Source organism: Heptranchias perlo, chromosome 7, assembly GCF_035084215.1.
Source record: "Heptranchias perlo isolate sHepPer1 chromosome 7, sHepPer1.hap1, whole genome shotgun sequence".
Taxonomy (NCBI): domain Eukaryota; kingdom Metazoa; phylum Chordata; class Chondrichthyes; order Hexanchiformes; family Hexanchidae; genus Heptranchias; species Heptranchias perlo.
Genome location: NC_090331.1, coordinates 81,376,350 through 81,390,673, shown reverse-complemented (window position 1 = coordinate 81,390,673; position 14,324 = coordinate 81,376,350). Strand labels below are relative to the sequence as shown.

General features: G+C 45.4%; 1 protein-coding gene across 5 annotated transcripts in view; it reads right to left on the bottom strand.

Annotated features, from left to right (window-relative positions):
* Positions 1-14,324, bottom strand: part of LOC137323904 (abl interactor 2) — a 158,838-nt gene that overhangs the window by 43,401 nt on the left and 101,113 nt on the right. For 3 of the 5 annotated variants that reach the window (XM_067987970.1, XM_067987972.1, XM_067987971.1), the window contains exon 3: positions 9,690-9,866. The exons of the other annotated variants lie outside the window; for them this stretch is intronic. In XM_067987970.1, coding sequence (XP_067844071.1) covers positions 9,690-9,866 — 177 coding nt within the window. The remainder of the gene's footprint in view (positions 1-9,689; positions 9,867-14,324) is intronic. 5 annotated transcript variants of the gene reach the window in all.

Below are 14,324 nucleotides of genomic sequence, written 5' to 3'. Positions count from 1 at the left end.
CAAGATTTCCAGAATTCATGATGTTCCATTTTAAAAATTATTGGTGTTGTGGAAACTAAAAACTAATAGTAAACAAAGGGACTGTCACAACAGCGACTTATGAAGTTTCATTCATCCTTCAAGTGACGGGGGGGGGGGGGGGGGGGGATGGCGGGAGAACATGGTTTATAACTAGGAATAGTCAAGTATCCCATCTCGCATAGGTCATAGTGCCCCAGATATTTCAGCAAGAAGGCAAATGTTAAGGGGGGGCGGGGGCTTGTTCAGCATTTCTGAGAATGAGGACAACTAACAGACCAAACAGCGGAGAGAATAAGGCCGACATTCCATAGAACAGATAACATTCAGAGATTGCTTACACAAGAAAGAATTATGGAGACATACTAACATCAGAAAGGGGTCTGCACCAAAACAAGAGATGTGGTTGCTAAGAAACAGACATTGGTGGGCCGTGCAAGGCCACATAGTGGGGCTGTACTCAGATAAGAAGGGCCACACACTCCTCAAAGAAACAAATAGCTTATAATCAGAGATGATGGGTTGAGGTCATTAGTTACACAACAGAGAACGGCTCATTTGGATTGCTAACATGGTGTCAGCCTCACAGGGTAATTTACTACAAGGTAAGACCATGATGCTTACATGCAGAACAACATAGCCAAATAGTATAAAGATAGGACGTGCTCCCTCCCCAGGGGGAGCGACGGCATGCGGACCGCGCACAGGAGAGTCTTCAGCATGCTGGCAAAAGATGCAGCCGGCCATAGCCAGATTTGAGAGCAGGGTGGGGTAGGAAGCCCCTCCTTTCATTACACAAGATAGAGAATCTAGGAGATGTTTCATTAATACCCTCATGATAACTATTCCGGAAAATGCTTCACTGTAGTGATAAGTCGGCTGGTTTTACACCGCCTGATACTGCCTTGACAGGCAAGACAGTGGGAAGCAGGATGAGATCCAGAGCCCTTGCTCTATGTTGTCAAAACGTAAACCCGACTCACCACTATCCTGTCAACACCAAGCAGAGTGTATCGTCAGGGAACCACACACACCAGGGAGAATCATCAGGGAACCACACACACCAGGGAGAATCGTCAGGGAATCCCATACACCAGAGCTCAGGACCAGCCTGAATGTCAGACTAGAAGCATCAACACTAGGAAAGATGCTCAGCCAGTTTCCTGCCTCAGGTGCCCTCCAATTATCACATAGGCAAGCCACATGTACCAGGAATCAATCTCTGTAACTTCCCTCAGCCAGTGCAGCAGAAGATCTCACCCTCATGGACAGGTTATAGACAAGGCCAATCCTGTGATCAGCCAAAACACACACACATGCGTACACACACGCACAAACGTTGAACAATGATCAGAAGCAAGAACCATGGCCCATTTCCCTAATGCAGTGGGGCTGAAGTATGTCAACTCAGATCAGCAAACTCAGAACAGGCTGACCATCAAGTTCGTTTGACTTCACACACCAGGCAGTGTGATTCCACACGGGGCCATCAGTGGAGCTGTAAACTGCACTTATGCATCCAACGCTGTTATGTCATTTAATCTCAGAAATATAAGTGACTGGCTGCAACAATTTCTGAGAAGTCCAAAAACAACAGGGCAGTAAAATAAGGGATTTCAATCACCCTAACATTAACTGGGATGGAATCAATGTAAAAGCTATGGAGGGCGCAGAATTCTTAAAATGCATTCAGGAAAACTTTTTTAGCCAGTATGTAGCAAGCGCAACAAGAGAGGGGGTAGTTCTGGACTTAATTTTAGGGAATGAAGTTGGGCAGGTGGAAGGAGTATCAGTGAGAGAACATTTTGGTGGTAGTGATCAGTTAGATTTAGCATTATTATGGAAAACAACAAAGGTAGGCCAGGAGTAAAAGTTCTCAATTGGGGAAAAGGCAAATTTTACTAAGCTGAGAGGTGATTTAGCAAAAGTGGACTGGAAACAGCTACTTGAAGGTAAATCAGTGTCAGAACAGTGGGAGGCATTCAAGAGGGAGATAGTGAGGGTTCAAAGCAAATATGTTTCCATGAAGAAAAAGGGTGGGAATGACAAATCTAGAGCCCCCTGGATGACAAGGAGCATTCAGGGTAAGGTAAGGCAAAAAAAGGAAGCTTATGTCAGGAAGCGTTCAATACTGCAGAAAGCCTAGAAAGTTCAGGGGTGAAATTGAAAAGATTAGGAAAGCAAAGAGAGGGCATGAAAAAATACTGGCAAGTAAAATCAAAGAAAACCCAAAGATGTTTTATAAATACATAAAGAGCGAGAGGATAACTAAGGAAAGAGTAGGACCTATTAGAGACCAAAAAGATAACCTATGTGTGGAAGCGGAAGATGTAGGTATGGTTCTTAATGAATACTTTGCATCTGTCTTCACAAAAGAGGGGGACGTGCAGACACTGTAGTTGAGCAGGAGTGTGAAATATTGGATGGGATAAACATAGTGAGAGAGGAAGCATTCAGAAGTTCAGCATCTTTGAAAGTAGATAAATAACCAGACCCGGATGAAATCTATCCCAGGCTGTTAAGAGAAGCAAGGGAGGAAATAACGGACGTTCTGATCATCATTATCCGATCTTCTCTGGTTACAGGCGTGGTGGCGGAGGATTGGAGGACTGCTAACATTGTGCCGTTGTTTAATAAGGGAGAAAAGGGTAGACCGAGTAATTACAGGCCAGTCAGTCTAACCTCGGTGGTGGGAAAATCATTGGCAACAATTCTGAGGGACAGTATTAATCGTCATTTAGAAAGGCACGGATTAATCAAGGACAATCAGCATAGCTTTGTTAAGGGAAGGTCGTGTCTGACTAACTTAAATTAATTTTTTGAGGAGGTAACAAGGAGGGTCGATGAGGGTAGCGCATTTGATGTAATCTACTTGGATTTTAGCACGGCTTTTGACAAGGACCCACATAGCAGACTGGTCAGAAAAGTAAAAACCCATGGGATCCAAGGGAAAGTGGCAAATTGGATTCAAAATTGGCTCAGTGGCAGGTAACGAAGGGTAATGGTCGACGGGGTGTTTTTTTGACTGGAAGGCTGTTTCCAGTGGGGTTCCGCAGGGCTCGGTAAAAGGTCCCTTGCTTTTTGTGTATATAAATTATTTAGACCTAACTGTAGGGGGCATGATTTTGCAGATGATACAAAAATTGGCCATGTGGTTGATAGTGAGGAGGAAAGCTGTAAACTGCAAGAAGATATCAATGGATTGGTCAGGTGCGCAGAAAAGTGTCAAATGGAATTAAATCTGGAGAAGTGTGAGGTAATGCATTTGGGGAGGGCAAACAAGGCAAGGGAATACACAATAAATGGGAGGATACTGAAAGATGTAGAGGAACAGAGGGACCTTGGAGTGCATGTCCACAGATCCCTGAAGGTAGGACAGGTAGATAAGGTGGTTAAAAAGGCATACAGGAAACTTTTCTTTATTAGCCGAGGTATAGACTATAAGAGCAGGGAGGTTATGCTAGAACTGTATAAAACACTAGTTAGGCCACAGCTTGAGTACCGCGTACAGTTCAGGACACCACATTACAGGAAAGAGGTGACTGCACTAAAGAGGGTACAAAGGAGATTTACGAGGATGTTGCCAGGACTGGTAAATTTTAGCCTAGGAAAGATTGGATAGGCTGGGGTTGTTTTCTTTGGAATAGAGGAGGCTGAGGGGTGATTTAATTGAGGGGCCTAGATAGAGTGGATAGGGAGGACCTATTTCCCTTAGCAGAGGGGTCAATAACCAGGAGGCATAGATTTAAAGTAATTGGTAGAAGGATTAGAGCGGAGCTGAGGAGTAATTTTTTCACCCAGAGGGTGGTGGGGGGTCTGGAACTCACTGCTTGAAAGGGTGGTAGAGGCAGAAACCCTCAACTCATGTAAAAAGTACTTGGATATGCACTTGAAGTGCTGTAACCCACAAGGCTACGGACTAGGAGCTGGAAAGTGGGATTAGGCTGGATAGCTGTTTTTTGGCAGGCACAGCCACGATGGGCTAAATGGCCTCCTTCTGTGCCATCACTTTCTATGGTTCTATGATGGTACAACTCAAGGTTTTGGTTCTATTTTAAATTTACACAAACCCTGCACCTTGCCCCATAAGTGACTGCGCTAATGCTACTTCTATCACATTACTCATACAGGTCACAAACTACATTTGTAGGATAAAAAGGAAGTGATGTATTCTATATACGTAATCACATTTCAGAGATAAATGGTCATTTCGCACCAGCACTAGCAATCAACGTCAAACAATTACCTGCCACAGAAAATTCATTTGGTTCGGCTGGACCCAAACTATATTCTAATAGTTTCTTCCATCATTCGTGACCCAGCTCACTCTACTCTCAAATGCCAATCCTATCGGTTAAGTATTTACATTTCTTAATGGAAATCTAAATGGTTTCCAACAGCACTTGAACACCCCAACCTCCTATACAGGTTCACTGACTCCAGCTCCACAACAGCACGGAAATCTTCATCTAGTCTCAGAATGGGACCCCCCACACTGGTGTCGATGGGTTTTGTTTAAGGCAAGGCAGTTTGTGACTGCCTTGTGACTGAGGGCTGTGCTAACGCAGCTGGGCTTAAGGTTAGGGGCTTGTATGTAGGAGCTCTTTAAATAGCACTTTGTGCATTTTGCACTGATTGGGTTGAGGGATATTATTGTGGAGGAATGGAACAGATTCCATTTCAGACACCCAGTGTCACATCAATCACTTCCAGGGCAGGTACAGCACGGGTGAGATAGAGTGTAAAGCTCCCTCTACACTATTGCACCAGTGTGATATTTTGACATTACCCACACCAGCCATCCTGTGGACTGCTAATTTTGGAGCAGTTTTGTGTTGTGGGCCACTCCTCACTAGGAGCTGGATTGACGCCGCTGGATCTTTACAGCCAGCAGAGAGCGGAGACTTTCTTTCCAAAATACCTAACTGAGAATGAGCTGGGTGAGATGAGTCAAGAAATTATGCAGAAATGGTCCAACATTTTGACTTAATTTTGGAATAAAAAGTTACATATATAGAATAAGCAGGATATCACATACCAGGAAGATAAATTCCTGCCAACTCAGCTTGACAATGGGGATTCCAGACTGTAGGCACACAGTGCATGGTTAAAACAATTTTTACCAAGTTCATTTTGGCTGAGGATGGTGCTGTGCCTTGTGTGGTTTTGTTCTTTGGCAGAAATTCAATGTAGTTTAGAGAACAGAAGCAATTGTGAAGATGGGCCTGAACGCCAAGTGCCTGCTGGGAAAGGCAAGGAGGAGGCAAACTACAGTGTGAGCAGGCCTCTCCTCATGCTCCTGACTGCAGGCTTTTCCTAACATGCTAGTTTATGGTCAGGCTGTTCTTCTCATTGTTGTAACTATCTTCTGCCTATCCAGCTCTCAGAAAAGGGAGCCAATTCTGGGTCAATTGGCACCTTTAAACGGAGCTGGATCGATATCCGATTGGTGGAGGACGTCGAGAGACAGTAAGAGCCCTGCTTGTTTATTTTTCATAGAAGTAAGGAATGATCTTAATATTCCTTAAAGTAGGAAATCAACAGGTGATGCTGGGAGACCAGGAAACCCATGATGGAATAATTGGATATGGTCTCTTGATGGAGGTGTGTGTACAAGAGAACCTCTTATTCCAGAAGAAAGAGTCATGGTCGGCAGGAAGATGTCCATGAGAAAGCCATACCAAAACTACATACGTCAGGAACTTGGGCACACGGTCACTGTTACTGGGCTACTTCCACCACACATTCAAGTTCTCCCATCCAGCAAAGTTACCCACTGTCTGGTCTCCCCAGTGCCTAGACTTATAAATGGGTACATACTGTAAGCCCCGGATTATAGATCACATCCTTAGAAGGAATCTTTTACAACAAAGGCTTTGGTTTTAAATCACGGGGTCAGGTGTCTGCAAATTTTGGGAATGTTATAAATCAGTGTGAAGGTTCAATCTACACCCTTCGGCTTGACAGTAAACCTTCCCCTTTGAGGACATCAACTCTGCAGCATTTAACCACCCAGTCTGCAATATCCTCAGCACAGCAATAGGATGGCGGAGAAGCACTGAGATCTCTTACCTTAAATCTAAGCAACCACTTAATGCATAAATGAAGCAAATGAAAGAAGTAAGGAAAAAACAGCATTGACAGGTTAGTCGAAACCACAGGATAGGAGTACAAAAAGGAATCAATGTTAAAGCATCAGATACTGAGTCACGTTACAAATCGGTTACAGAGTGAAGCAGAATGTGAGTCACCGCCACAGCCTGAATTAATGCATGATCCTCCTTTTCAAAAGACATTAAGTGCCAACTGTTTTGGGCACCAAAAGAAGAGACCTTTAACCACACCCAGCCCATGCTATGATTAAACCATCTGGAAACCCGCGCAGAAGTAATTCAATCATCACTAATGTTAAATTCTTGGATTTCTAAGGTCAGCTTGCCAATTCAGTGATTGCAGATTGCTAACCAGCCACCATGCAGCTTGACGGTGCGCACTGTGCAAATTCTCTGCTCTGTTCTGCAAGGGAGCAGGGCGGGAGGGACTCGATCCAGACACTCAACTGCATAACCCTTCGGGTGCTGTTTGTTACAGGGGTGTCTTTCCCTTCCTATTGTACAATTACTGTACATATTATGCAAACATTTAAAAGTAATTGGGGGGCTGGGGGAAGTGGGAGGAGAGAGAAATAATCTTTCAAGCAGCTGGAAACAGATAAAAGATTGATTTACTTGAACACTGTGTGCCTTTAAACTCCCTGAGCTTAAGGCAGAACCTCCAGCTGAATTTGGAAGCTCTCCCCAAAGGCCTGGTGGGTAAAGGCACTGGCCAGTGAAGGACCACGTGAGCCATACAGACTAGATGATGCCAGGGTTCGATTCCCGGGCGGTGTGAGCTTAACTAGTCTCAAGCCAATGCAGAAGTGGACAGGTAACAATTAGCCTCAGCTCCCCTGGGTTCGCAAAAAGAACAAAAATTGGCCTGGCCTCCTGGAATGGATCAGTATCCAGCAACCCCACCTGTTGAGAACTGAACTAATTTTGGCTGATGCATTCTTTCGTTAAACAGCCTGAAACTCCCTATCTAGGCTGACACATGAAGAATGACCAGTTGCCTGTGGAGTGTACCACAAGGTTCAGCACCTTCAAGAGAGGAAGGAGAAAATTGACAAAAAAAAGTCTTCCCATCTGTATCTTCTAATAACTGGTTCTCCCCCCATCCCCGATCACTTTAAGGTCTGTATCATCCTCATTTTGGTTACTGTTTATATAAACTCTTAACACAACAGAGTGCTATGCTACAGTATTCAGACCCTGTGAGTAGCTGGTTAAAGGTGGCACCAGGAAAGGCCTACATGGAGGGGCTCAATCAAGATCTCAGCTAGGTAAGAGATAGAGGAGAGGACACTAGCCCTTCATCACAACGGGGAAGGTGTGCGGTACAGAGAGCAGGAGCCCAGTCATTCTCCAGACTAAGGAAGGTGTGTGGTACAGGGAACAGGAGCCAAGTATTGGTCCAGACTGGGGGAGGTGCATGGAAAGGTGGGGTTGAGGGATTATGGTGAGAAGGTGGGTAGGTGGGACTGAGTGAATAGGTGAGAATGTCAGTAGATGGGATTGAGGGAAGCAGAACTTGTTTTACCAATGCCAGGCTAGCTCAGGGACACCTAGTACCATGCGGTTTCAGATACTGGCTGTGTGAAGCTCAACAGTAAGGCAGACAGAAGCAAAATTCTTCCGCAGGCTTTGTAAACCTGTTGCCATTTTATGCTGCATCTTGGAGCTTGGAGGTGGAACAGGGCTCCGCAGCACCAACAGAGGCGCTCAATGACTCAGTGTGCCCTATCTAAAATCTACTTCAGTTCAGGATTGGTGACCCCCATTTAGCTTTACTTCACCGTAAACAGCAATTTCAGAAATGCACCTGTAGGTGGCACTCACCACCAGAATATGCTGTAATCACAAGATCCCAAGATAATCATGGATAAAGATTCATCTCCGTCTTTCAAGAACAGGAGCCTGCACTGAGCTCGCAGTAGGAGGTCACAGGGACACTTTCCCAGACTGGGAATCTGCAACCATTTACCCATGTTTGTGACATATCCCTTGATAGCTTTACCCAACAAAAATATATTGATCTCAGTTGAAAATTCAAATTGACCCAGCATCCACAGCATTTTGGGGGAGATTTCCACTACCCTTTGTGCGGAAAAAGTGCTTCCTGATTTCACTCCTAAACAGCCTGGCTCTAATTTTAAGATTGTGCCCCCTTGTTCTGAATTCTCCACTAGAGGAAATAGTTTCTCTGTGGAGAGCTGTCTAGGCACAAAGCTCTGGAATTCCCACCCTAAACCTCTCCGCCTCTCTCTCCTCCTTTAAGACCCTCCTTAAATCCTACTTCTTTAATCAAGCTTTTGGTCACCTGTCCGAATATCTCACATGGCTCGGTTTGTTTCATAACGCTCCTTATGAAGCGCCTTGGGACGTTTTACAATGTTGAAATTGCTATATAAATGGAAGGTGTTGTTGTTGTGGTGGTATCTACCCTACTGAATCTTCAATGCTTCTATGTCACCCTCTTACTCCGCCCCTGCAATTTTAACGCTCCTCTACTGAAGACGACTCTTGCTTGGGTAAAGTTCCACAGGCAACCAGGCGCCTTCCACCGAAATGACCGTTCTTGACACGTGAGCCAGGACAGTGAGCGCCAGCAGGATATTTGACCATGGGGGCAGCACTGCCGAGCCCACTCTTGTCCTCGCCAGATGTCTACACACACACTTCCCAGCTGAGATCACTGTATAGGGATCAGGAGCAGCAATCCTGGCTCATTTTCTTATCCCTTCTGTAACACAGGGGAACACAGCATCCCGGAAATGATCAGCTGACTCAGCACAGACCGGGGATCGAACCTGCGGCCCAACGATCTGTGCAGGCTATGTCTCTCGTAGCCGATGTACCTCACTACAGCCAGATCTGTGTTTCCAATCTTCCACTGTCGATGGCATACCCTGAATATTAAGGAGGGGGATCCTAATTTTTCATAGGCTCCTCGAGTATGGATGTCAAAGGCAGTGTGAAACGTGGGGCATTCTACAACTGACACCAACACCGGTCAATTGAAACAGTGAGAGCAGCGCTTGAAGGCTGTGGGTCTCTCTTTTAGCATATTGCTCCTGGTATACATCTATACAAAGTGCTTCAATATACCAATGTCAATATACCAGCAGATATAGCCACCTCTAATAGCTGCCTTGAGATGATTGTAATAGAACATTATGAGCGGCAGTATTTTATAACAGAATACCAGGTCCAATTAATTAGCTCTTCCTTTAGGACTGTGTGTTAATGATGAGTTTAAAAAGCATCATTTACTGGATGACCCTTTATATATAATCACACACTATTAATGTTCCAGTAAGGTGGAATGGGCTCTTTGTGCACTTTAGTCAACAATTCTTTTCAATGAGACGCCAACTTTAAAAGACTGAATTTCAAGCCGTTTCTAATTTGCCCTTTTCAGTTACTTCTAGTTCGACAGCATTTGTCAGCGGCTGCCCTGGTATACCCACCCTGCCACAACGCAACATTTTATTTATCGTTCCCTGAGCAGCTCCTGTAACTCTACTACCAGCACAGAGCTCTGTTACCAGTTCCCAGTCCTACAAAGCATACCTTCACTCCATGACCGATGTCATCCAAGATGGCATAATCGATGGGTTTCCTGATGTACCTGACAGGCCTCTCGGGGTTGGATGGGGCGATGATTTTATGAGTCCTGGAGGTGTTTTTGTTGGTTGTCAAGATACCAATCTCTCTTCTGGCAACCTTTTCCTTGTGAATGTCCACAGTCTGAAAAGACAATGTGGACTCAGTCAAAACAGTGGCAAAATTTCATACAGGATATAGAATAACGGGCACGAGTAGTAGAGCATCATTGGGGCGAGTACACAGCCCTGCTAATGGGCAGCAAGAGAGGGTGACATAGCCACATCAATGGGCAGTGGCGGAGGGTGAAAGAGTTCAGCCAATAGGCAGGGAGGGCTGGTGAGACAGCTCTGCCAAAGGGCAGTAGGGGGAAGATCACTCAGCCCCACCCACAGGCAGCGGTGGATGAATCGCACAGCTTGACCAATGAACAGCAGGGATTGGGTGACACAGCTCAGCCAATGGGCAGTGGGGGCGGATCACTCAGCTTGGCCAATGAGCAACAGGGGGGTGGGGTCACAGCACCAGTGGGCAGCCGGTGATTAACACAATGTTAATAGGCACATGGTGGAGGTTTGACTCCAATGTCATGCAGCAGGGAATTGATCAAGTGGCCCAAAGATTGTGGAAGAGCTTTCTAAATATTAACACTTCCAGCAGTGTTCTATCCACCCATAGAGTAGAACAAGAGAAATTTTTTTTACACAGCGAGTTGTTATGATCTGGAATGCACTACCTGAAAGGGTGATTGTAAACAATTTTACAACACCAAGTTATAGTCCAGCAATTTTATTTTAAATTCACAAGCTTTCGGAGGCTTCCCCCTTCGTCAGGTGAACGATGTGAAATTTACGATATGATGTGAATTTACGATAAACTGCCACTGCTCTTACCTCAGCTGATGGTGACCACTGGGAGTTGAGTTCCTGTCTTCGTAACTGGGTGGAAGCAATGCTACCAGATGGTTGGCTGGTCATATCGTAAATTTTACATCGTAAATTTCCACAACGTTCACCTGAGGAAGGGGGAAGCCTCCGAAAGCTTGTGAATTTAAAATAAAATTGCTGGACTATAACTTGGTGTTGTAAAATTGTTTACAATTGTCAACCCCAGTCCATCACCGGCATCTCCACATCATGAAAGGGTGATGGAAGCAGATTCAATAGTAACTTTCAAAAGGGAATTGCATATATACTTGAAGGGGAAAAAATTGCAGGGCTGTGGGACTAATTGGATAGCTCTTTAAATGAGCCGGCACAGGCAGGATGGGCTGCAAAATTCTAAAAACTGCCACTGCTCTTACCTCAGCTGATGGTGACCACTGGGAGTTGAGGTCCTGTCTTCGTAACTGGGTGGAAGCAATGCTACCAGATGGTTGGCTGGTCATATCGTAAATTTTACAGTAACAGCATCAGAACCTTACAGACACCAAAAAAAGCCCAAACCTTCTGCCTTGTCCCAGGGTTTTATCCAGAAACTTCTAACAACAGACCGTGCAGATGGCATCAAGGTGGCAGGGGGATTAATGCCAATTGCAGGCATAACTCAAACCTGCAGCATATGTCATGATGCTAAGAGGCATGAACCTACTTTCTCTCTTTCAGACACTAGCCTGTATATTACCCGCATTTTCTCTTTATATTTCAGGGTCCAATGTCCAGCCCGTTTGACCTCATTGGAAGTTATAGGCTCGTTTTATTTTGATCACCTTGAACAGGCTTCTTCAACCAACCAACCAATGGACGAAGGCAACACTAAGCCACAGAGACCAGAAAGTCCCAGGTTCGATTCTTGGTCTGTGTCGAATTAGCCGACCTCAGCCAGAGCACGAACTGGTGGTGTTAGAACTGGCCTCAGTACTCCTGGAGTAGAGAGAAGAAAATCAGCCAGAGCTCCCACTCCTGGCCAATATACAGTGACCCATGCTGGAAAGTGTACAGGTGTGGATGCGTTAACATGGCACCTTTAACGTAACAAAGAGGTCTCATGGTAGATCACAGGTAGGGATCAGACATGAAGAGTTAGGGAAGGTGCCCAAGGATGAGGTCAAAGAGGGTTTTGAAATGTAGAGAAGGAAGAGTTAGGATGGCTGAAGGGTATTAACGAGGGAGGGAGGGGATGGCCATTGGTCGGAATGGAGGGTGCAAGTGGGGCTGGAGGAGATTGCAGAGGTGAGGCAAGGATATAGAAGAATTTGTGAACGAGGATTTTAGAATCAATGTCCCGGGGAGATGGGGAGTCAATGGAGGTGAGCAGGACGGTGCAGGACTGGAGGCAAGCGGTGGAGATTGGGCGGTGCAGGAATACAGACAAGCAGTTCAGAAGAGTAGGGCGAAGTGGGTCCGATGCAGGCGGGAGGCGAGCGGGAAAATGCAGGATTGGAGGCATCGGTGGAGTCCTGGATGAGCTGAGTTTATGTAGGGAGGAGCTCAGGAAGTGCCTTGGCTGTGATGCCCAGCTAACTCTCAATGTCTCAGCTGCTGGTGGAAGAAAGGTCAATTGGATGAGGCATTGGAGGGTTGCTGGTGCATGCGGAACTGTAGCCCACCAAGAGTCAGTGCCTTCAGGAGGGAACGGGCAACAAAAGAAACGTTGTGATCGATGTTCCAAGATACAAGAAAACTCAAACAGAATGGCTACATCTTGCTTCTTCCTTTCCTTTCAGCTGCAGTTGCTGATGAAGGGACTAATGAGCTTATCAAAACCCCACACTGCTGACTGAACTCATCTCACGCACTCAATCAGAAGCCTCTTTTAAACAGACTACAAGGCATTTAATCAATGCTCACCAGACATCGCATAATGACCGATGATGAATAATATTCTTATTAAAAGGCCTCACTCCAACCTTTCATCTGAAGGGATTGGTTCTGAAATGTAGGATTTTAATCAGTCATCATCTCTTCTCAACCTCCCCACCCCACCCATTAGTTGACAGTCGGTCCATAAAGCTCAGGTTCCACTGTCCACATAACTTTGAGCACTCGCTCTGTGGTGCCATCGACTTAACTGAAGAAGCTCTTGAAATGGACTGACAGACTTGTCGTTGGTTTACTGGCAAATGTTCTGTTCTGGTCTATTTGAAGGACTCTTGCAAAACTGCTCTATAAAACTCAGGCTTTACCCTCCCTCCCACATCTCTCCTGAAGGTGTTGACTCAGCATCAGCAGCCCCCTCAGTACCTCACCCAAGTGACCAATCTTCACGGGTGACCCTCAGGAGTGAGTGTCAGTAGCCGATCAGACCACAGAGGGCATCTTGGCCTCACCCAATGTCCACTCTTCCCAGCTGGGGTCACCGGGTAGTGGTTAGGGGCAAGAATCCAGGTTGATCTTTTTCACTGAGGTCAACTATAGCACTCCAGCTGAGATCAGCTAATTCAGCGCAGATCAGGGATTGAACCTGGCACCTTCTTGCCCTGCACAGCTCAGCTGCTCAACTGAAACTAGCTGACTCATTACAACTTCGCTCCACATTTCTTCAAAGGCCAGGTCGCCCAGTGTAAAGTTGGGAGCCACAAGTTACAACTTGACTCGGTTGATAGAACTCTAGCCGCTGAGACAAAAGTTTATGGGTACAAGCCCCACTACGGACTTGAGCACATAATCCAGGCTAACACTACTGAGGGACATTGCCGTGGGTGCCATCTTTCAGAAGAGATGTTTCCTTGTGTGCAAGTCAGCTCCCGTAGCCCAGTCTGCACTTCCCATGAACTGAAGCAAGAACTTGTGCACCAAGTAATCTGGGATAATGTGCCCTGGATGAAGTAGAAACCCAGCCAGGCCTGATGTAGGGGTGCTATAATTGACTTCTGCACTATCAAGCTAGGGTTTCCACCACTTGCCCGTGTCATTTTAGAAGACAATTAATAACATTCACACTTTTGTGGCAGACTATATGACAAAATAGGTCTTTTCATGGATGCAGTAACAGCCAGTTGTTGAAGTTAGTTCAAAGGAACAGACAAACCTATTAGTCTGTCAGTTAAGTTCATTTGAATGGTTTTTAGCTCAAATCTTTCAGACAAATCCTTCTCGGAAAAGGAAGCAGCCATCCGATCCTTACCAGTTACTGTGTTACTTGTAACTATGTAGGTGTTCCTACTCAATGCAGAATGACTTGCCACCACATCCAGTACATTGTAAGTATCTGATCTTGATATGCATGAACTATGTGAAATACAGTCTTGCCTTTGAGAAGACAGTCTATGAGACAGAGGCACTTGACTTGTACAATGTACAAGCAGCTCTGCATGTACATAAATGCATGTTGATGGCCGCCTATAGCATCTGACAAGTGCTGTCTTTATCATGCCTATCCTGACTGGATTATGTTCTTCCTTAATGGCTTGGTGATCCATATTAATTCTTTCTACTACTTGGCTTGTTTGGTGATTACTAAGAGACATGTCTGGCAGAACAACCCACAGTTCTGATGAAGGGCTATGTCTGAAACTTCCAACATTTTCCTTTCTTTACAGATGCTACCTAAATTGCTGAGTGCTCACAGCATTTTCTGTTTTTGTTCCAGACTTCCAGCATCTGTGGTATTTTGTTCTTTGTTCCACTTCATTGGAATGATTGGCCTTTTTTTTATCTACTT